Source organism: Bombus affinis, unplaced genomic scaffold (assembly GCF_024516045.1).
Source record: "Bombus affinis isolate iyBomAffi1 unplaced genomic scaffold, iyBomAffi1.2 ctg00000068.1, whole genome shotgun sequence".
NCBI lineage: Eukaryota > Metazoa > Arthropoda > Insecta > Hymenoptera > Apidae > Bombus > Bombus affinis.
Genome location: NW_026108822.1, coordinates 1,836,792 through 1,860,093, shown reverse-complemented (window position 1 = coordinate 1,860,093; position 23,302 = coordinate 1,836,792). Strand labels below are relative to the sequence as shown.

Genomic DNA, 23,302 nt, shown 5'->3' with positions numbered 1-23,302 from the left:
TCCCTAATCATCTATGCAGATTCCAGATATGTACCGTTATACCGTGTTGCGTGAACAATGAAATAAGCGTAACCCGTATCATCGGTTGACACAGCCAACATAGTTAAGGTAAACCAATTAAGGCAACGAGTTAGTAAAACGATTACCCTTCACGTTTTCTCCACGTTATAATCGTGTACGATCCGCCTACCATGAGAAAGGTTATTTGGCAATAGACAAAAAATAGTAAAAAGTCATGTAACAACTATAGCAAGAATCCGATATTAACCGGTTAACCGAGTCATTTTTTAAACTAGCTTTTTAAACGTAATTTATTTTTAACGGAAATTAAACGTCGCGTAGATAAAAGAACAGCAATCGGTAATTTGTGTACTGTTCGTGGATTTCTAGCCATGGAACGTTAAAAACATAGACAGTTAAAATACTATAATAATACGAATCCGACAGACAAGCAACGATAATTTATTGAAAATTGGTAATGAAAAACGAACGGAATTTGATGAAAATTAACAAAACTTTTACCTCGTAATAACGGTATTATTATACCATCGAATAAGTAAAAAATTAACACTCACCAAGAAAACGGTATAAGCAACGAAGATTTACAGCTTGGCCTTCGCGAGACAATAGTCGTGGTTGGCGCCAGACAAGTGGTCGAGAAGAGTATGCCCTACTGCACGGTCATAGGCATAGATCGTGCACCCGAATTGTCCCGTCTGTCGATGGATATTACCTGCAACGACCTCCGTGATACATTTCTTGCGCTACGCGAATAGGTGCACCTGTTTGCGTGCCACTTAATATCGCGTACGCACGAAACAGCTCGAGAATTATCCACGAATTCTACGAATTCGCAGTTACTAATCGCTTACCAAACGTCGATTATGTCGTTAGCGCTTGAAAAGACATTCGAATGTAATTGTTGCAAAAGATAAATGAGCTTTGTAAAATAAACGGTCCAATTCCTATCGCGTTCACAGTCGAAGCGGTACTGTGAGGCTCGTTGCGACCCGGCGTCCCTTTATACGATCGACCCCCGAGCTCAATAGCCAATCAGCGTTACGCATTCTCCAACGTTCAAAATCCTTCCGTTGGATCCACGGACGGCCGATGTCAGTTATGTGAGGGGGTGGAAAGCACTTTTGGCGGTATTACATGTTGCTTCGCTGTAAACATGGACGATCTGGATTTAATTCAATTATCCAAAGCGAGGGAAACGGCGTTTGAGTGGTGGCGCGAAAATTACCGATTTCGTTGCGCATATTGACAAAGTTATGGCGAGGGATCTGTATGGTATGTACTATATAGCTTTTCTCGCGGGCTATGTTTCTTTATATTGTATATCGAAGTACGCACCTAACGTTTCAAGAGAAGCTTTGCATGCCTTGTATAACTTGAACTGTAGTTTAGATTTACAACTTTACTTTAGTCTTTATGTTTTCTTACTTTTCAAGAGGTAATCTGCGATACTTGTAAATAGATACTACATATATATGTACGTTAACTTGTAATGTGTAATATTCCTGTTTGGTTAGGTCTATATTTTCTAATGTGACAAATATGTGTATGGTGGCCATCTTGTACAAGTAAACTGATATTATTAGCGTAATTTTACAAATTACAAGTCATAAATTATTCCTTTTTCCAAACAAGGAAATATACGAGAAAAAATAGAATAGATTCTTACGATTATTTTTGTGAAGTTTTGAAAAAATCATGTATTTAAGTATTCACGAGAAAGGGGAGACAGAAAAGAAATGCAAAGATGGAAAGTTTCGAATATGTAAAACGTAGTGAAATCCGTAAATGATTTCATAACTGCTCTTGAACATTTCTTACAAACAAACGAGTCATCTCATACTTTCCTACAGGAGAAGGACATATTCATCAGAAAAAATTCCATTGATGTTGTCTATGAATGCTTATGCATCCAGCGAAGTCTGTGATTATTTTCTTTATCTGGAAACATACGTTATAGTTTTGAAGTTATAGTTTTACATTATTTGTTCACAATCGTTATAAAAAGACCGGAAATGTATTCAGGTCACGCACATGCTTTACTGCTTTATACGTACCATCGATGTTAAAAAACAACTCGTACCGAAAGGATTAATATAATTTTTATTTAAATTTTTTGTTTCGTATTCATAGACGAAAACTGTTGTGTTGTTTGTCCGCAAATATGTAAAACGATTCCATTATATTATAAAGTTCTGAAAATCGATAGTTTTCGTTATACATTTCGTTAGTTAAAATAGTTAAATGACTTTCCAGAAACAAATCATGCTTCATGGACATTTTGAGCTTAGTTAGCGTAAAAATTAAACCTTGTTCTGTAATTAGTTGTTACATGAAATTAAATGGATTTCAAGTAGCTGGTATGTAAATGATACTTAAACTAACATGTAATGCTTAAATCGTAAAATAAATATACATGTAAAATCAGTTAAATTTAGGGAATCAATATCGATAAACGCGAAGCTATAAATAACATCTTTAAGTCAAAGATTATTTGAAAGAATTTCAATTTCACTTCAAACTTGAAAGGATATTTCAGATCAAGTAAATAACAAATTTATACCGGTATAGTGATCGCATGTTTCTTGAATTCAAACAATTTGTGTAATCGGTACGAGAATGTATGCAATATGGGATATTAAAGAGAATCGCTTTAGGCATTATTGCACCATGTACGTCATAAATCGTCGATGGAAGCTCTGAAGCGGGCAAAAGAGTTTATAGCTTCGATAAATAAACTGTTCTTTGTAAATGATAGGTTAAAAAGTAGGTAATCAGCATTAATATCAATTGGATATTCCATCGAATAATTTTAAGGATCTTTGTATTATAACATATCCTTTAGATAAAAGATAATTGTTAGTTTTATATCGAAGAATCCACAAGTGTTTCTACAGTAACAAAGTAATTAACGTTTCCTTAAGGGACTAATTCTTGTTACAGATTTCTTTCACCTTCATCTTTGAAACTATTCATAAATTATATTTATATCTTTCAAAAAATCACATCCTAATCCTTAATAATGCTCACAGTTTTGTAGTATTTAATATCTTTTGATTTATTCGAGATTTCTTCAAATCTAATACAGAATTCAAAATGTTTCACGTATTTATTATAGTCTATAGATTATGCTTACAGACTTGGTTCATGTATGTACGTATGTGTATTATACATTATTGTATTTAAGAATTTATATGATCGTCCCATGAAATACCTCTAGTCTGTAGGAAACAGTCTGTTGCTACTATGGTTTAGATGAAAGAATATTATGACATGTCGTTTAACTGTGTGATACCATCTATTAATGTACCAACGATGACTTTAATGACGGTCTAATAGATATTGCGCTACAACTTTGATCGACGTGACTTATTTCTATGATGCACTTCGACAAGCTGATTTCAGCCAAATCAAGTCAAACGAAGTTTCTTGTGTTTAATATTCATATAAACTTACTATGCATGTACGTAGTTTGTTTCAGTAGCATCTACGTAGTTTAAGAAACTAGTTGATGACGTTATTTCAATAACACAATCATAGTGGTTTTTAGAATAATCATGATTCGAACGCAGACTATTAGGGGATGATATGTTTTAAGAACAAAAATTATAGTTTTCCCTTCTAAAACATGAGATCGAGATTGAAATAATTTTGAAAGAAGAGCGAAATAATTTTAATTCTTTAACCATTTAATTCTACCTTAATAGCAAAATACAAGAACGTGTTAAGTATACATTATTACTAATTTAATTATTTATATCACTAATAAACAATATTCTTAATTCGCAATTCTTATATTATTTAACTATACTATTAATGAAATGATTTTATATAACTTGCAATTCAATGGAATAAAAACATGAATGAAATATTTAAACATACCTACGTACATAGATTTCCAATAATTTTAAGTAACTTTATGAATTAACACGTTATAATATATTTTGCATATATATACGGTATATATCTGTTACATTTATCAAAAATGATTCTTGTTCAATTACATTCGCCACTTATATCGCGGAAGCGTAAAATTATTTCAAACAATATGAAAATAATTTATCGTGAAAAATATTTTACGTATTGTTTCTCGTTTTTATCGTAAATTAAGCACGTTCCCATTTCTTGCCATAAGAAATAATGGATAATCGATAACAACAGCGTAACGAAAGTAAAAATTATTGTTCATTCACGTTTTGAACGTAATTTTATCAGCTGTACTTTTTCAGCTACTTTGATTTTACTTAATTTCAAAGAACATATTTAAATAATAGCTGGCTTAACGTATAAAATATAACGTCGAAACATTACCGCGACTGTCTTGAACAGATTTCCGCCTGTAGATGACTTTAAACGTTTCCGTATCTCGTAATTTGCGAGAAACGAATCTCACATACATTTCTACGAGACCTTGCTCTGTCCATCTTGCAGTTCCTTCCTTGATTGACTTTCAAATTTCCCCCTGGATTCTAGGCTGTTTCTGTCATATAGAGTGAAGAGTTCGCTGGCCCTCGAAGCAAAGAGACAAGCACATAGAAAGTCTGCCTTTGGGGTTGGAAGTAAGCATAATTTACGATACGATGATCTAATCCCTTCATCACGCTTGGAATATACATGGTTGCCTGTAAAAGGACGCAGTTTTATATTCAGCAAGTTGCAAAGAAAAGATCTATGTTATTTTGTGATCTTATAGTACTCACTCGAGAGAAAAGGAAATTTTAATCAACGTTATATAATATTGATGAAATCCAATTGCTGGGTCAAGAAGAAGAGAAAAATATCCTTCGCCATTGATAAGAAATATTTGACTTTCTGTTTTAATATACTGCGGGCACGAGAAAATATTTGCGCGTGTCCATATTTTCCAATGAACCGTTTTCCTATCAGCTTTTATATTTCAAATCAAATCCTTATAATCGTATGAAAGTACCACTAAATAATACCAAGTTTAATACCTGTATCATGTATTTATATTCATATTATTTAAATACCTTTCGTAGTCACTGTATAACTGCCATCTGTGGATAATACATAATTCTCTATTTATTCCTTCTGTAGCCGATATTGCACGACATGCATTATTTATTGATTTGTACGTGTGTCCACAATAGGTAGATTTCTCTCTATGTGTATTCATAAAAAAAAATTCGTTGAATTCAAATCAGATGATGGAGGAGATTATTTTATTGGACACGTTTATTCTACCTATTCTATCGAGGGTTCGATTTAAACGTTCGATTTAAATGTTAAATAAAAAGTACGGTATATCAAATAAATAGGATTAATTTTTGGATCTACGCTTATCAGATATTTAATACTTCTCTCATTAAACATGTACTACAAATTTACGGAGTTTTAGATTACTTCCTTGTAACATTCTCTCTCTCTCTCTCTATATATATATATATATGTATTTATATATATATATATAAATATACAAATATGTACATATATGTAAGATAGTAATCCGGGGATAATTCAGGGATCTATTCTGTAGTCTAAAAATCGAGTTTTTATTATGGAGTAAATAATAAAATACAAAAATAAACAACAATTAATATGCGTCTATAACAATAAATAACAATAATTATATAAACGGGAAATAAGAAGTCTTTAGTACAATGTTTACCTGAAAATCGAGAATCGATTTTCAACGTCCTGAGCTACCGATCTTTCTTCTTCAGTCTTTAAAGTTTTAAATAACTATTCCGTAACCTTGTTTGTCTCTAATGTAACTCTCTGTCCGTCCGTTCGGGAAAAACGTGCTTCTTAAAATGATCGTCCATAAAACAAAAGAAGGTCTGTCCGTGAAACACAGCCTGTCGTGCTACCCGTAAAACAAAAAGAATCCCTATCCTACATGAACTCTAGGGAGTTTACACCGCCCCTCGAATGGGGAGTGGAACAGATTCCCTTCAGATCCCCGATTACCGTTATCCACTTCATATATGGAGTTTGAAATCCTTCTTAGAATTATGAAAGGTCCTTTCCTAATTTCTTCCAGCTTATTTCTATTCATTTTTTTTCCGTTATGGGTGAAGACCATATCACCGATTTTAAATTCGTGTTCTCTTCTTTTTTTATCGTATTTTTGTTTGTTGATTTCGAAATTTCTTGTTGAGTTTTTGAATGCTTCTTCTCTGTCTCTTTTTAGGTTTATCTTATTCACCATTATTTCCTTAGGGACGATTTCAATCATTTTTCCATTCAGTAAATGATTTGGGGCAAACCCCGTTACACTGTGTCTGGTGTTATTGTTTTCTTCTACGCTTTCTTCTGTGATTTTTGTCCAGTTTCTCTTATTTTCGTCTGAATTACATCTGATCCTGTTTACTAATGTTTGATTTACCCTTTTGTTCAGTCCATTGGAGGATGGGCAGTCTGTCGAGGTGAAAATTAATTTAATGTTCCTTTTCCTCGTATACTCTTGAATTTCTTTGGATGTCATTACTGGGTATCGGTCTGCAAGGATAATTTTTATGCAATCAGTTTCTCCTGTCGAGTCTATAAGTTTTATGATATCTTCTGTGTGTTGTGTTTTCGATGTGGACATAAAAACAGCCCTTGAAAAATGATCGATGAGTATGTGCATGTATTTCTTTGGTGAGTTGTTATTGGGTGAAATCGACCTGGGAAATTCAGTGCTTCATAAATCACACAAGGTTGTTTCTTGGGCGGTGGCTCTGGCTTTCTGTCCAATCTTGCGTTACTCCCTTGTGTTTTTCTTCCCTTCGTCTGATATTGCCCCAAGAATCCGATTAAGCCATTTGTTGATTGTACTGTTTCTTTATCGATTTTATCTTGAATGTGTATGGGTAATCCAATAACAATTAGATTTATCCCTGTCTCTTCAGAAGTCTTCCTCCTTACTTCCAATATTAATCATTCCTTTTTTATGGCATATTCAGTGAATGAACCTGAAATGTATTTAAAGTTATAAGCGTATCGTACTGCAGACCAACCTTTATTGCCAGAGGCTTTTTGAACTGCCACCTTCCAATTTTCCCAGTTGTATTCTTCATCCTTCAGCAGATTTGTCTGGTACCATTCTGATGCTGTTTTTCCCAAATATTTCTTCAAATTCTTGATCCTTTTTTCATCAGTTTGGATTTTGTATTTTTGGTATTCGGTTTCATACTCATATTAGAGTATGGAAGGGATGCGTATGTGAAATATGAATATTTCATACTCCAATCTGTGGCTTTTTGCGTTCCATCAAATTGTTTTATGACAAAGTCTGTGCCTTCTCTCTCATGCATGTTTTGTTTCTGGAAGATCTCTAATAATGTTTCTGTTTGAAGATTGGGCTTTTCGATTTCGGTCTTTATTTTCCTTGTGGGGATGATCTCCGATTCTTCTAAGTAAATATCTCGAAACACGAAGTTTAAACTTGTACCGATGTATGACGCTGCCGTTGCGTCATCCATCGTGAGTGCAATGTTTCTGTAATGGCTTACCTTGGTTAAGTTGTTTGCGGCTTTCTTCACTATCGATAAACTGAATAACCGCGGATGATGATCTCTTGCTTGATATTCTGGAGGAAAGACATCACATACTTCATCTTCTGGTTTTCTTATGAATTCTTATGGATTCTATTTTCTCCCCATTGCGTTCTCGTTCACGGCGATACGTAGCTTCACTTTTAACGGCATGGCGTAGTGAAAATCGATTTGTAAGATGGTAATTTGGTGATAATTCAGGATCGATTCTGTAGTCTGAAAATCGAGTTTTTATTATGAAGTAAATAATAAAATACAAAAATAAACGACAATTAATATGCGTTTATAACAATAAATAACAATAATTATATAAACGGGAAATAACAAGTCTTTAGTACAATGTTTACCTGAAAATCGAGAATCGATTTTCAACGTCCTGAGCTACCGATCTTTCTTCTTCAGTCTTTAAAATCTTAAATAACTATTCCGTAACCTTGTTTGTCTCTAATGTAACTCTCTGTCCGTCCGTTCGGGAAAAACGTGCTTCTTAAAATGGTCGTCCGTAAAACAAGGGAAGATCGGTCTGTCCGTGAAACACAGCCTGTCGTGCTACCCGCGAAACAAAAAGAATCCCTATCCTACATGAAATCTAGGGAGCTTGCATATATATATGTATCCTTTTAAAATTCTAAAAAATTATACAGATTCATAAAAATATAGTTAAAGACTTTGTAATATAGCGGTTTTTAAATAAATATATATAGTTTTTAAATAAATGTTAAATTTCTTCCGACTATTCGTATCACATTACGATTATGCTCTTTTAGTTCTATAGCTTACGAAGTTAGTTTAGAAGTCGAGGCTTACCTCACAGGCTTACACAAAAGTATTGGTTGAAGTTTTCCTATCAAAAAAAAAAAGTAAAAAAAAAGGAAAAAGTTGTAATCGCTTTAATCCGCAGGTTGTAGTTAACACGTTTGTGTTTCGATTTAAAAGTTAATTCAATTAATCCATAATATCGAAATGTTGCTAACTGTTATTTTATATTTTTTTTATATTATTTGATATTTAATCGTTTGATGAATACCATAGATATCTGATATTTAATCATTTAGATGAATTTCATAGATATGTAATATTTCATCGTTAGATGCGTTCCATCAAAGTTTAATATTCATCCGCCCACGTTCTCTAAGGGAAGATTTCATATAAACTAATATTCATAACGTTTTAAGACATTTATAAAATAATTACGTAACACTTTATGTTAATTTGGAAATTTAAATAAATTAGAGAATTATCAACACCATTCGTTGTTATAACGATGCTTAATAACTCGGAATACAAACAGCTTTCAAGTAATCGGATAAAATTTATCATGCTGCTAAAGTAAAAGTATGATTTATACAAGGTAAAATCTCCTTTGTAAGTAGTGTGATGCTCGTAATGTCAGGCACACGAAGTATACGCGCATATTATATCACGTAATTTCAGCTTTATTCCATCTCTTAATCGCTTGGTTTGAAGAAGCCGTAAGTAACAAGCGAAGCCATAGCGTAAAATAGTTTTATTAAACTTGTAAACAAATACAAGAAATATAGTCGTAGTATCCAACTGCAAGTTCAAATGCGAAAAATAACGTTCGGGAAAATTTGTGACATGGTGAGAAATTTTATACTCATATCCTAAATTGATAACATATATATTATTTGTAGAAAATTATATTTATTTGTATATATGTAAACATAATATCTATTAATGAAAAAGTTAATTAAGAAATATTCTATTATTATTACTATTCGTATCTATTATTTTTCATTTAATAAAAAACTAGTGTACACCAACTCATGTTCATTCTACTGATCTTATTTTTACGGTTCGAAATATATATATCGAATTTCGATTTTCCATCGTGTTTCGCTTATGATTCGTAAATATTAATTAGCATGCGATTAATTGGTGTTATAATTCAGAATGTTCGATATTCATTTACATTTATATTACTTTCACGTTATAGTTAAATATTTAACGTTGGTTAAATATTTTATTATTTGAAGGACTTGTGTCTATACTTCATATGCGACAAAAATTGAGAATTATTCACGTTTTTTAATTTAACGATCCTACTTTTATTTCAATTAAATCTCGATTCTTAAACTTTCATTTATTCGCGTCAAAATTAAATCCTAAGCTTCAATCCTACGCTTCCCTATGTAAAAACCTTTTAATCCTTATTTTTCGAATAGTTTGCGAGAATTGATCTTCGCGCAAGAATTAACGCCACTCAAGTACTAATTGATTCCATCTCCAGAGCGCTTAAGTGACATTCGATTGTCGCTTGAGTAGTTCTTATCCTCGCTGTAAAATACGACAGAATTTCGATTCCTCGATCATTAATTACATTATGAGACTACTTTCTCACGCTTTTCCATTCCACGCCGTGATTCCGCTCGCCTAACTACTCTTTCGCTATAGCGCCGATCAGACTTTCAACAAGGTAACGATTAATCTCGATAATGAAATTTCCATCACTATCGCAATAAAAAAGATTATTCTACGTTAAGCTATATCTTCTTTTATTAATTGACAGAATGCATCGATACGTTGATCGCCACGTGAATTTTATAGATTTTGGCCAATAGATCGAATAGAAACACAGAGTGTGATTCTACGTGAAAAATAAGAAAGATAGGAAAAACACCTGGTATGATTTATTACAATTAATTTTTTTTCATCCGAGGATCGAAATTGAGGATTTAACCGGTGTACTGAAATTTTTACAAATTTTATTCCACATTTTCCACTCGGTTTTTCACGTAGAATCAGTAATTGCTCGCTTCTGCCGCAATATTTTTCAGCCCATTTACATTATTAAAAGAAACGTTTTACTTTTCCAAGGTATTGTATTACATTCGCGCACTCTTCTCCGACAACGTTACCTAATTCTTCATATCGTCGGAAATTCCTTGGCCCATTATTCGCGTTTCATTCGTTGGAAACTTGCGTTAATTTGTTCGCCAACTGGAAGTTGCATAAGTCCGTCGATTTTTATTTCCACGAACTGTTAGAATAGGATAAAATTTTGTTGCCATAAATTGTATTTAACGCGGAGTTATCAACCACGAGCTATTGTATAAAGCTTATTACTTATTGTATAGAACTTTTACTATATCGTAGATCAATAACGTACTAAGATTATGAAAAATAATTTCACGTGGCTGAGATACGACGGAGATTCGGAAGATTTTGGAGATTTATGCTCGTAATATTAAGACTTATGTACGCGACTCGAATATTTATGTATTCTCCTTCAATATCCTTAATCCCTTCGATATGACCTATAAAATTTACAAATTGCCATTTTAACACAATTCAAATATAATTCACGTGGACTACACGCGAACGATGTGGTTTCGAATTTATTAACTAAGCGTTATACTTCCTCAATGTGGACATTACTTATGTACATGGAATGTACGATTATAGTTAGAAACGTGGCTGAAAATACAGATTTGTTAATGCTATAAGTTACAGTTGCACAATGATGAGTCATAGCAGAAGAGATTACCATAACTTCGAATATAACTTTTATCGTTACAATTCTATGTTAACGTTGTATTTGCATCTGACAGTTTGTTGAATTGCGTAATATCACGAAGATGGCGAACTAAGTTTAACTTGGTTTAAGAATATAAGTTTAACGATAAGTGAAATCTACCAGTTTCTTCTCTTTTTTCTTCTTTTTTTCTTTTTATTTTGCTTATTTCCTTATTTCGTGAGTTTCGTATAATTCTTATCTATCCAGGAATAATTTAAATGTAGAAAACAATTCAACGAAATGAGAAATATACGTTTGTTTCATGTGCGATTAAAAAATTGCATCCGACGAATTTAATATATCAATTAATAAGTATTATATTTGTTTGGAATGTTATTTCTGCAAAATTGTTTAGAATTGTTCTTTGGATATTTAATAATACGTATCTTGTAAGTTAACGAAGATACTCGTGATTTGTTGTTGTTTTTTTTTTTTATTCATTAATGTAATGAATAAAACTTTTACATACTGCTCTGTCCGCTAAAATAAATTCAGATATTATGGAGGTTTCAAATACGTAACGACAAGAAGATATTGTGCCTGGAAAATAGTAGTAAATGTTGAATATGTCGATGTTAAAACGTCTTTAATATATTCGGTATAAATATATCGAATTTAATTTATTTTCAAATTACATTATTATTTAATGCTCGCGATTAACAACCATTTCCAATTACATATTTAATGATGCATCTATTATCAGAACTTATTAAAACATCGCATCTCATCGAAGATCACGTTATTCTGTGATTGTTTCGTACTCGCTACGTTTTATGTACGTACACGTAATGAGAATTAAAATTTATCGAAGGAGGAGCTGCGGTCTGCGAATAATTTTTTAACAAAAGCGAAAAAAAGAATCGTGTTAAATCTAACTAACTATCTCTGTCTGTTGTTACAAATATTACGTTAAAATTGTGTACGAGACGAATAAATCGTAGAGAAATAGGGAATCGAAGAGGCAATTATGGCATAGAAATTAACAGGAAAAAATAATCTTATCTGTTAATTTTTATAGGATAGTTTGCTTTTTAATTTTTATCTATAGGCATAAGAGTAACCATTAGAAATACTTATAGAAATTTAATGGAATTTTCTGTTAAAATTACATCTACCTTGATTGAAGGAAATTTTAATTAATTTCATTCTTACAACTCAACGAATCAAAGTAAATGCTTAACATTAGTCATACATTAATTGAATTCGCTAAAATTGATGTACCAAATACATTTCACCATGATGAAAATGTTTTAACGTTTGCATCGATATAATAGCGTTTGTACTGGTGTATTTATCGATGATATGTTTACTTGAAATACGTGAAAACAAAGTATAGCTACAACAGGCTGTTTAAAAACAGAATGTAAATTATTGAACGTACTTTCGTACTGTGACGATAAATCGTGGGGATTGTTAATGAATTATTATGCACTCGGTAATAAAATACGCTTGCAAAATACAACATCTTTTTGCATGGAAGCTTTGATATTAATATTAAATATGCAAACAGGATATACAGCGTGATGAAGGCTATTCATTTTGTTTGCTTATTACTTTATAGAATGTTATAAACGTTAACTTCATATAGTTTAAGAAAATTATCACGGAATACACGTCACGTTGCACATGGAACATTTGCGGTGACATTTCAAAGACTGATTAACAGAATGTTATTATTGTGCCGTAGAGAAATACGATTAGTGCGCGGAATTTACTCGAAACTATAGTAGAAAAATGGTAATACGGCGTTTATTTAATTAGAATTTCATTTTACGCTTTAATCATTCTTAAGCAACCTTCCTCTTCTATATTTGTAAAAGAGGAAACGAACACCTCGCTTTTTTTCTTCTGGTAACTTCAATCTTGTAATTTTGCTAATAACTTAACGTTATAATAACTAAGATTAATATATTGTATAATAAAAATCCGTAATTCTTTCGAAGATTGACGTTATGTAAGGGTAAAGCTGTAAGTAAACGTTGGTTTATAGATATGAACGTTAACGGTATAGCAAACGTTTATTAAAGTAATAACGCAAATAATAAATGAAATATTTCCTTAAAAATGAAAGCATGTTGATCGAATGCAGTTGATTGTTACGTTTGACAGCTTATAAAATTTTTCTGAGAGTCGTGTTAAATAATGAACGTAAAAAATATTACTTTTTGCATGATTTATCATTAAACATGTTTGTTTAATAGAGCCAGTAAAACAGTCCCGGAAGGATTTGAGTTCTCATCGACCCTTTTTTCCCAGAAATTACGCTCTTGGTGCAACAATTTCAACAATTTTCAGCAGTTGCCAAAATTATTTTAATACAACTTTCAGCTGAAAAATTGTAAGAAATTGTTAGAATTTAATATTAGAAAAAAACGTAATATCGATGTTAAAAGAATTTATAAAGCGACACAGAAAGGACTTATTAATTTCTCGAAAGCAATTGAAAAGAAAAGCATGTTTCTGTTTTTGGGAAGCTTTTAAAGTCAGGTGTTCCATATTAAGTGCAATTAACTTGCAAATATTTATATTTGCGCAGTTCCTTCATTTTGAAATATTCGCAAAATTTGCTGCATATTTCGTGTTCGTTCCATCTTCCGAAATGAAAATAAAAATTTTTATTCAATGTCTGAATATATTTCATTATATTCCATCTTTCTCATGATCGAAAGTTTCTTCTTCTTTTTAATAATTATATCCTAGCAAATACACAAAGATATTCAATTTTGTACGATAAAACAATTTTTACTGTAACATCGTCATTTCACTATTTTATATTTCACTATTTGCAGAAATATTATACTTCAGGTAGTATACATAAAGATGAGACTTTGAAAATATAATTCCAACGAATATCGTCCCAACGAACGTTAATTTAATATTAATAGTTTTCACAACTAACAGTTTAATCCTACGCTCGGTATTTTACCGACGGTAGTTGGTAAGAGAATATTTCTTTTTAAAAAAATTCGTCTCCCTCATGGCTATGTTAAAGAGAATCAATTAATCATTCAACTGCTTCATCATGCTTAATGTGAAAATCGCAGAAAAGTTATAAATACCTGCTATCAATCTTTATACACGTAACAATTGATTTAAATAATTAACTGCATTATATCCAATTATAAATTGCAGAGTACTGATTAATTGCAAAGCGATCATCTGCTATCGCCAAGATATTAAATGAATTAATATCCTCCGTATCGATCAGTAATTTCATTCTCTGTATCTATATGGTGTTTCCTATTAATAAGTTCGCAATTTCACAACTTCCTAAATACGATATTGATATTATATAATCCTACTAGAAACGAAGTACTTTTAATACTTTCCAGATAAATGATTATACACTTTACAAAAGTATCTTTGGTCTGAAAAATCTGCAAATAATCCTTGAATACGTATTCCAGGTAAAATACTCTCGATGTGTATTTTACTCTTCTTTTCTTTTCTTTATTTATTTGTCAAAAAACAAATATATCATTACGTGAAAGTAGCCGATAAGATATTTAGAGCATTTCGAAGTTTTCTCTTGGGAGGTTGTAATTCAGAATCCCAAACATTGTTGCAGTAAATCCACGAACAATATACTTAGGCAGAGCGCTCAAATGAAAGCAATAACACTTGTCCCTTGTAGAACTGGAATCGATTTCTCTGCGGCTATTCACCCCTATAAAACATGCAACTGCGGCAGTCTGTTGTGAAATGGTCGATGGGGAATTTGTGATTTCAATTTACGATCAATCGTCCGTTATACTTCACGTCGCTAATACGATAAATTTGCGAAGATGTGCAGAAACGGAAAATAGAAAGCGATAAGTTTTATTGCAACGATTAAGCTGCAATTTCCTATAAGTATGCGGAACGCCAAAAGTAAGAAATATAAAAGGCAAATGCTTGCAAGAGAAATGCTTTTCGCAAAAATAAGATATAATAATAATAATATACGTATGTTCGTGCAGTTTGCTACTTTCACGAATACGACTGAATAAACCGAAACGGATAGAGATTTATTTCATCCTCTACGTTTCCTAAACGTTTCATGGACTTTTGCATTTTTAAAATTCCCACAAATGCACGAACATCCGCGATCTAATAATCTAACGATGAGTCCGCTATTTCGGAAGATATTTCTATATTTTGGGTAAATCGTTGCTTTGTAATATTCGACATAAGAGATGCTCGTTAACGAACGCGTAACGTCGGATATCCACGTTTACCGCGACTCTTTCAGGAGAAGAACTTTGCAGCTAGGAGAGTTTTAAGGAACTTTTAATTTAGAAGAATTTTAAAGAACGACCGTAACATGTATATTCCGACGCAAATGTCGTTCCTGATAGGAGAATCACACAGTCGAGTTCAGCAATCGAATCGATGTTCAACAGACGCGAGGGCAGAAGCAGACGAAGAATAAAGAGAGAATAAACACGCACTCGTTAAATCAGCGCAACGAGTAAAGTAGATCTAGCCATTATTCCGTTCTGAAAAGGAAGACGAATGGAAGAGGAAAGGAAGGTTCAAAAGAGCATCGTTCGCTTTGATTATTGACACACGCTCACGCTAATAACGGTCATTGAAAGGCGAACGGAGAATGAGAATTATTGAAACTTGGAAATATCGAAAGCTTGAAGCTTCGCTAATTAAGAGAAGTCAACTGTCATAAACGTCGATGAAGATCCTATCGACGGAAAGTTAGGAAATTTAATCTTTTCCCTTTACGTTTGACTCGAACGCGAACAGTTCGATCTGTTTCTCGTTTGAGGAACGACCTAACGAGTATACAGAGTCTTTCGCGTACATTACTCGTCGGAAGTTTCGAGTCATTGCGCGTTTCATCAAATTTTGCAGAATTTAAAGAATCGAAGACTTCGCTTTGATAAATTTTTAATTAAAGAAACGTATAGTCGAGTGCAGGCGATTATTGCTGATAACTGTAACATTTATTTTAGTAACGAAATTGACAGGAGATTTGGCATAGATAATACAGGAAAAGTATTTTAAGCTTTCCGTATACGAGGGAGAAAAAGTTTAATTATTTATATCGTAAAGTGGCGTCAGGGAAAACCGGTGTCTTATTTCATGAATCTGAGTCTTCTATCGAGTAAACGTTCCTCTTTAATAAAGTCTATAACGTGTTAGAACGATACAACAATTTTAGTTATTCCGTAGAGTATTACGACAACAGTCTTAGACCATTTGCATGATGATCAGGATCGCATGGTCAAGCAGACAAGTAAGTGTCACAGTGTAAAAGAAAAATAGTATCGGTGCATGACGTAGGGATGATGTACGGTGGTAAAGCGAAAGCTGAAGGACATTCGAATAAAAAGAAATAATTTTTTTTTTTTTTTTTTTTTTTTTTATTTATTAGAATATTTACAATCAATTCTCGTTGAGAATTTTCAGTAACTTAATTTGGCGTGATACAATGACATGGATTATAATAGCTTTATATTGTTAATTCTAGTAGGACTACGGGTTTAATCTAGTGGGTATTTTCTTTTTAGTCTGCGGATCTGGTCCGTCGTGTCCAGTAGTTGGGTGACTAGTGGGTTGTGGTGGTTGTTGACTCTTGTGCTATATCTGCTTCTGGACTTGTGTATTTCATCTTTGACTGTAGGTATCTTGAGGTCTCGGTGGATTGTTTCGTTGGTAACATACCAGGGTGCATTTAATAGGGATCTTAGCGTTTTCGATTGGAAGCGTTGGAGTATTTCAATGTTGGAGTTACTTGCTGTTCCCCATAGTTGGATTCCGTAGGTCCAGACAGGTTTTATTACGGCTTTGTAGAGGGTTATTTTGTTCTGTATGTTTAGTTTGGAGCGTCGGCCCGTGAGCCAATAGAATTTTCTTAGTTTTTCCTTTAGTTGCTTTGTTTTTTCCGAGATATGTTTTTTCCAAGTTAGCCTCCTGTCCAGGGTCATGCCCAGGTATCTTACGGAGTCCTTGCTTGGGATTATTGTGTTGTTAATGGTGACCTGGGGGCAGGTTTGTTTTCGGAGCGTGAAGGTTACATGGGAGGATTTTTTTTCGTTTATTTTAAAACCCCATTTTTGGAACCACTTTTCCATGGAGTCGAGACTTCGCTGGAGAGTGGATGAGGCAATTGCCGGGTCTGCGTGGGTAGCTAATAGTGCTGTGTCGTCGGCAAATGTTGCTATTGTTACCTCGTTTGATATGGGTAAGTCGGCAGTGTAGATGGAGAATAGTAGGGGTCCGAGGACACTACCTTGCGGTATGCCGGATTCTATTGGGAATGTTGCGGAAGTGGCGCCTAGACATTTAACTATGAATTGTCTGTTGGTAAGGTAGGATTTTAAGATGGAGTAGTATGGGTGGGGTAGGATTTTTTTAAGCTTGTAGAGTAGCCCTTCATGCCATACTTTATCGAATGCCTGTTGGATGTCTAGGAATACGGCTGAGCAGTATTTTTTCTTTTCAAGGGTTTGGCTGATCATGTGGGTTATGCGGTGGATTTGCTCTACTGTTGAGTGTTGTTTTCGGAAGCCGAATTGGTGATCTGGGAGAGTTTTCAATTCTTCTAGGAGTGGAAGGAGACGATTCGTGAGCATCCTCTCGAATAGTTTAGACAGGGTAGGTAAGAGACTGATTGGGCGATAGGAGCTGGCTTCATATATTGGTTTACCGGGTTTGGGGATGAGGGTGATTAGTGAGATTTTCCACGCCTTAGGAAAGTGTTCTAGGCGGAGGATGGCGTTGAAGATTGATGCGATGAGTGCGATCCCTTTTATGGGGAGTTCCTTGATTGCTTTATTTCCTATTAGGTCGTGACCTGCTGCTTTCTTGGGGTTTAGGCGACTGATTGCTTCTATGATCTCTGCAGAAGTGAAGGGTTCAATAGGAGGGGACATTTGGAAGGGAGTGTGCAGGTATTCGGTGACGTCCGCTGCAGCTATGGAGGAATGGGGTTGGAATACTTCAGTCAGGTGTTCAGCAAATATGTTGGCTTTTTCTATAGGGCTACGCGCCCATCCACCCTGCGGGCGGCGGATTGGAGGTATTATTTGTGGGGGGCGCGTGAGTTTCCTGGAGGCTTTCCATAGTGAGTAGTTTGAGTCGGCTGTGGGGGACAGGCTGGCGAGATATTTGTGAAAACGGTCGTTATTGTAGTTCTTTATGGTTTTGGATAGTTTTCTAGTTGCGTTGTTTAGTTTGCGTTTGTCCTCCGGTGTTCTATGGGTCTGCCATATCCTTCTTAGTCTACGTTTTTCTGCTATTTTTTTTAATATGTACTGGGGGTATTCGTGATTGCTGATGGACGTTTTTGCCGGTGTGGAGACGCGGATAGCGTTTATTATGCTCGCATTTAGGTATTCCGTGGCTGCTTCGATTTCGTCATTGGTTTTTAGTGAGGTTGAGGCTGAAGTTGTGCGGGTAAAGACTTCTCTAAAGAGCTGCCAGTTGGTGTGTTGGTTATGAATGGAGCCATTAGGTGTATTCTCGATGATGGTTGAACTGACTGTTACTATCACGGGGGAATGATCAGAGGAGAGATCGGCCGAGGAATTGATTTGGACGTGTCTTGGCGAGATATTTTTGGTTATGAAGAAATCAAGGAGATCGGGTATTTTGTTTGTGTCGGTGGGCCAGTGTGTGGGTTCGTATGTGGTAAGGTAGTTGAGGTTGTTGGTTATTATGCTGTTGAGGAGGTTTTTGCCTCTTACTGTAACCAGTCTGCTACCCCATTGGGTGTGTTTAGCATTGTAGTCTCCTCCGGCTATGAATCTATTGCCCAGGGTGTCCAGGAAGTAGTCGAAGTCTTCTTTGGCGATGGAATGTCTGGGAGGGCAGTATACAGCTGAAGTGGTGATTGTACCATGACAGTCTTCCATTGCTACGTTTGTTGCTTGGAGGTAGTCTTTCTGGAATGGTGGAAGTTCGTAGTGCTTAATATTTGATTTGATTATGATTCCGGTGCCGCCGTGGGCCTTTCCGCTGGGGTGTTGGGTATGGTAGAACTTGTATCCGTTTATGTTCAGGTAGTTTTTGTCGGTGAAGTGGGTTTCAGATATGAGCATTATGTCGATTAGCTGGTGTTTTAGGAAGAGTTCTAGCTCAAGTTTGCGTTGCGCTAGACCATTGGCGTTCCACAGAGCTATGCGTCTTGGTTTTATTTTGTGTCTGGGCGTATTAATTTTTCCATTATGATTGTTAATAGCGATAGCAAATTGTTTATTTGCTCTGATTGTTTCTCTATTAGCTTTTCAAGTCTAGAGACGTTGTCTGTGTTAGGTGAGGTGGGGGCACTATTTTGGGGAGGATCCCTGTGGCTATTTGGTGTATTTTGAGTGCCTTGTACCGCTTGGGCATAGGAGTTTGAGGGAGTGGTGAGTTTGATAGGGCTGGGTGTTTGATTGGTTGGGGGGATTGGGATAACGGTGGATTTCGGCGAGCTGGGTGTTTGGTAATTTTCCTCTTTTGTTCTAAGTTTGGGGTATTTGCTTGAGTACAGAGTTTTGTAGGCTGAGCAGCCTTTGTAGTTGGCAGGATGATCACCTTGACAGTGGATGCACTTCGCTGGGGTTTCCGGTGATTTCCTGCACTGGTCGGTGGGGTGTGTACCTGCACATTTGACGCAGCGGAAGGTGTGGTTGCAGTATTTCTGTGTGTGCCCATATCTTTGGCACCTTTTGCATTGGACTATCTCCTTTTTGGTTTGCGGTGGTTCGAATTTAACGATGGCGTTCATTATGCGACTGATATTGTAGATTTCCTTGTTGTTTGGTTTCTGTTTTAAGTCAATGAAAAATAGGGATAGCGGGTCTTTTGTGACTCTATGCCTTATGTTGCTGACATTGGTGACTTCGTGGCCGAGTTTCGATAGTTCTATTTTTAGTTCGTCGATGTCTGCGGAGTGGTGGATGTTTCGTAGCACCACCCGAAAAGGTCTTTCTTCTTTGAGTTGGTAGGTGTGGAAGTTGGCGTTCAGGGCCCTGAGTGTCTTGGTGAGCTTTCTGTAAGCTTCTGGATTCGTAGGCAGGATTTTTACCTGATTGTTGGTTATCTTCAGGTTATAGTCCTCCTTGGAGATATCTCTTTCTAAGGACTTGGTCATTGTCTGGATGTCGATGACATCGTTAATAAATATTGGTGGGGGAGGGGGGCGTCTCTGTGCGTGGTGGTTAAGTGGTGAGTCTGCGGTTTCCATGGCATCGTTGGTGGATTCCAAAATTGCGAACCTGTTGTGGGTGTTAATTTGCGTTGGTGGATGTTCGTTCGAGTTTGTGTCTGCTGGTTCGGTTTTGCGTTTTTTCGCCTTATTGGCGTCGTTGGCACGGGGGGATCTGCAGAATTTCTGCCACGGGGGGAGTAGCGCGGGGTAGTGATGGGTTTGGACAGGCGAGCCTGGTCGTGATTGTTGGGCCATCATCGAGCTAGCTATTTCAATATGAATAACTAGTCGTGAGGCTATGCGGCAGGGATCGGGTTGGGGTTAGGTGCGTAGGCTTTTCTTCTCTCTGGCGGATAGGAAACACTTGGGAAGATAGGAGCACGTTGTGTTCACTTTCGACGGTTGGGCGACACGTGTTGTTTTCGAACTTCACTGGGCACTAGAGGCACGTCTGCACGCTTCGGCACTCGACAGCGAACTGAAAAGAAATAATAAAAAGAAAATAGTTATCGGTTATACAATGTGAACAAAATTACGTACGTGTTTAGAGCAACGACGTTGCCTACTACAGTTGTACGGTAACGAGCCTTTAGAATTTAAAGCCTGGATATTACTCTCGCGATGCTCGTCGATTATACGATGGACATTTTTCTAATAGTTTACAGTAAAAATATTCCTACGTCCAATAGATTGAATTTCAAGTTGAAAAATAATATTAGAAAAGACTGAAAACTTCACGATTCCTAGGATTACGTGTAACATTGCGTCTGCGGAGCCAGAAAATTGATCCACCGATTGGTCTCAAAGGAAAGTTATTTATAAGTCAAAGAGTATCGTATTGCATCGTTCTTTCTTTATTCGAAGCACTCGGGAACGTTCGCTGTAAACATTTCCATTGTATCGCGATCAACGAAGAATGATTCGTTTCGTAACTATAATCGCATTTTCATCCATAATGGACAAGACGAAACAAAGCGAAAGGAAAGTTGTACGTTCTCAATTACTCCTATACGGAACAAAGATCAGAAGTTATAAGTTATAGTCATAAGGGGCGACTTAATTGAAAATTACTTGACATCACGCGTTGCTCGAGAGCGAAGTTACGCGGATGTTTATATCGTCTGGGAGTCCCAGAGCAGCAGTTAAGGGTTAATATCGAGAGCGCAGCGATGGTAAACGTTATAATAATACAAAGTTCCGATATTCTCTAACTCTAACCATTCTACAAATTTCATCTTTAAACGGTATCGTGATCTGGTCCTGGTTTAACCAATTGGCTGTTTTCCACGAGTATACTCGTCACGAAGAGATGGCAGTATTTTACGTTACGACGAGCCCCGTCAGTACTAAATTGAAAAATAAAACAGTCGTTTCGTAACAACTTAATTCTATATTATAACAGCCACCCGTACTCCGTGTTCGACGAGTATACTCGCCATCGCTTACTGTTCGCGACACACTTTTAGGTACACGCTTTTCAAAGAGGTCGCAACCGCTAACTACTAAACTTTTTTATTCTGACATTGAAATTTAACAAGAATAAATCAATATTAGCGGCAATTTCAGTTCTATCCTTGGCACGTAAATACAATATAATTTACCTTTAACGAAAATGAATGCAATTATTCGTAATTATTCGCGATACTATTTACTTATATATTTTCCTATGTTGTCTTACGTATCTGTTATTTGTAATAGATGAGATCGAACGAGAAATATTAGAGGATCAGCAGCAGGGTTAATTTATCAGTGTAAAAATATGCGCAAACTTCCACGATCCAGTTATAACACGCGATATAATTCGCTATTTGCTTAGCTCGCTTCGCCAACTGCCAGCCTCGCTATCTATGTCCATGAGGATCTATTAAGATTATCATTTTAATTACACGTTGGTCGATCGAACGGCCAACGAGAAACGCGGCCGACAATTTTGATTAAATAGCCGCTAGCGTTACCGAGAACACGGCTCGTGTAAAACAATTTCGTCAGACAATTTTAGTTATCGGATTTGTTCGGCGAGACGCGCAAACAAACCGGCTTTCACCTCGTCAAAGGCTACGTTTCACGCGAAACTCGCGCCAGTTACAGCGTTAACTTCCTTTGTAGTATTCATGGTGAAATCGCCAATTCATTTCCACCGTCTAACGAGAAAGACGAAACGGACGTATTCTCGGTGAACGCTTCCCTTTCGCGTCTCTGCCGTTCTTCGAATCGCTCTGCTTCAACGCAGTACAACCAGCCAGCTCTCTCGTTCGACAGCTGACAAATTGCCTGCGTAACTTGTTTGCCGCGACCGCGAGGACTATGTTTTAAGTCGAATGATCGTCAGATGTTACGAACAATTGGAAATTATCTTCATTTCCCATATCGCTGGCCGATGCTCACGATCTGTTCAGTTTGGAAAACATGGAACAGCTCGCTGGACGATTAGTTTGAATTTTACGGAATCGTGTTTGAGGTGGAATATGCCGAGATCGTAGAATCGTTGATATTCGACTGCTCCCACGAATACTCTGGTGTCTGTACGTTTTATCAGTCGAACCTAACATTTCTCAGTGACGGATAAGTTTCTGTTCTGTCGCGCAACACATCTGCACGCCATCCCGCGCGGCTTGCCAACCAACGGTCTATCTGCCGTCCTTCTAACACTCCAGAGGCCCAAGGACCCACTATAAAGTTGCAATTCTAGCTGCATTGTTCGCACACATGGTCTAAGCACATCTGTTTGCCAGAAAAGACTTTCTAATTCCAGAAGAGTTTTCGGCCGGTTTTTAGAAAGGTCCTTGGGTTTATTATGTGCTCTTAAGAATTACGAAGAAAGCGGAGATATACCTAACGAAAAATCTGAGTTTCCCTGTAAACAATGTCGCCTAGGACCCAAGTTGGTAGGAGGTTTCTTCCTCCTCTCTTCCTTCCTAACATTGGTCCCAACCAATCGACATCGCGGATTGTTGCCCTCACTTTACTAACTAAAAATGTAAGCAACGAATCCGCGTTCTTCGTTCAAAGGGCACACCCATACCAAGCTTTCCTCCGTATTCACATTAGAATAAGCTTCAGAGTTTTCCATCGTCTCTCACGGTGACTAGAGTTCCTGCATTCCCTATAACTCTCACC

At 35.9% G+C, this 23,302-nt stretch overlaps 1 protein-coding gene and 2 long non-coding RNA genes across 3 annotated transcripts; all 3 read right to left on the bottom strand.

The window, feature by feature from the left end:
• Window positions 1-4,485: 4,485 nt before the first annotated feature.
• Window positions 4,486-4,823, bottom strand: LOC126926989 (uncharacterized). Its single transcript, XR_007715050.1, has 2 exons — window positions 4,719-4,823; window positions 4,486-4,640 (listed from the first exon to the last, which is right to left on the bottom strand). It is a non-coding gene; the product is annotated as an uncharacterized LOC126926989 (long non-coding RNA).
• Window positions 4,824-4,826: 3 nt separating this feature from the next.
• On the bottom strand, window positions 4,827-5,727 carry LOC126927008 (uncharacterized). Its single transcript, XR_007715075.1, has 3 exons — window positions 5,648-5,727; window positions 5,010-5,516; window positions 4,827-4,927 (listed from the first exon to the last, which is right to left on the bottom strand). It is a non-coding gene; the product is annotated as an uncharacterized LOC126927008 (long non-coding RNA).
• Window positions 5,728-5,787: 60 nt separating this feature from the next.
• Window positions 5,788-6,899, bottom strand: LOC126926983 (uncharacterized). Its single transcript, XM_050743292.1, has 2 exons — window positions 6,648-6,899; window positions 5,788-6,480 (listed from the first exon to the last, which is right to left on the bottom strand). Exon 2 carries the CDS (start codon window positions 6,464-6,466, stop codon window positions 5,870-5,872), a length of 597 nt encoding a protein of 198 aa, XP_050599249.1. The 5' UTR covers window positions 6,467-6,480; window positions 6,648-6,899; the 3' UTR covers window positions 5,788-5,869.
• Window positions 6,900-23,302: the final 16,403 nt, after the last annotated feature.

Excerpts from the sequence above, each read along its gene's own strand:
- LOC126926983 (XM_050743292.1), bottom strand. The coding sequence starts at position 6,466 with ATGACATCCAAAGAAATTCAAGAGTATACGAGGAAAAGGAACATTAAA.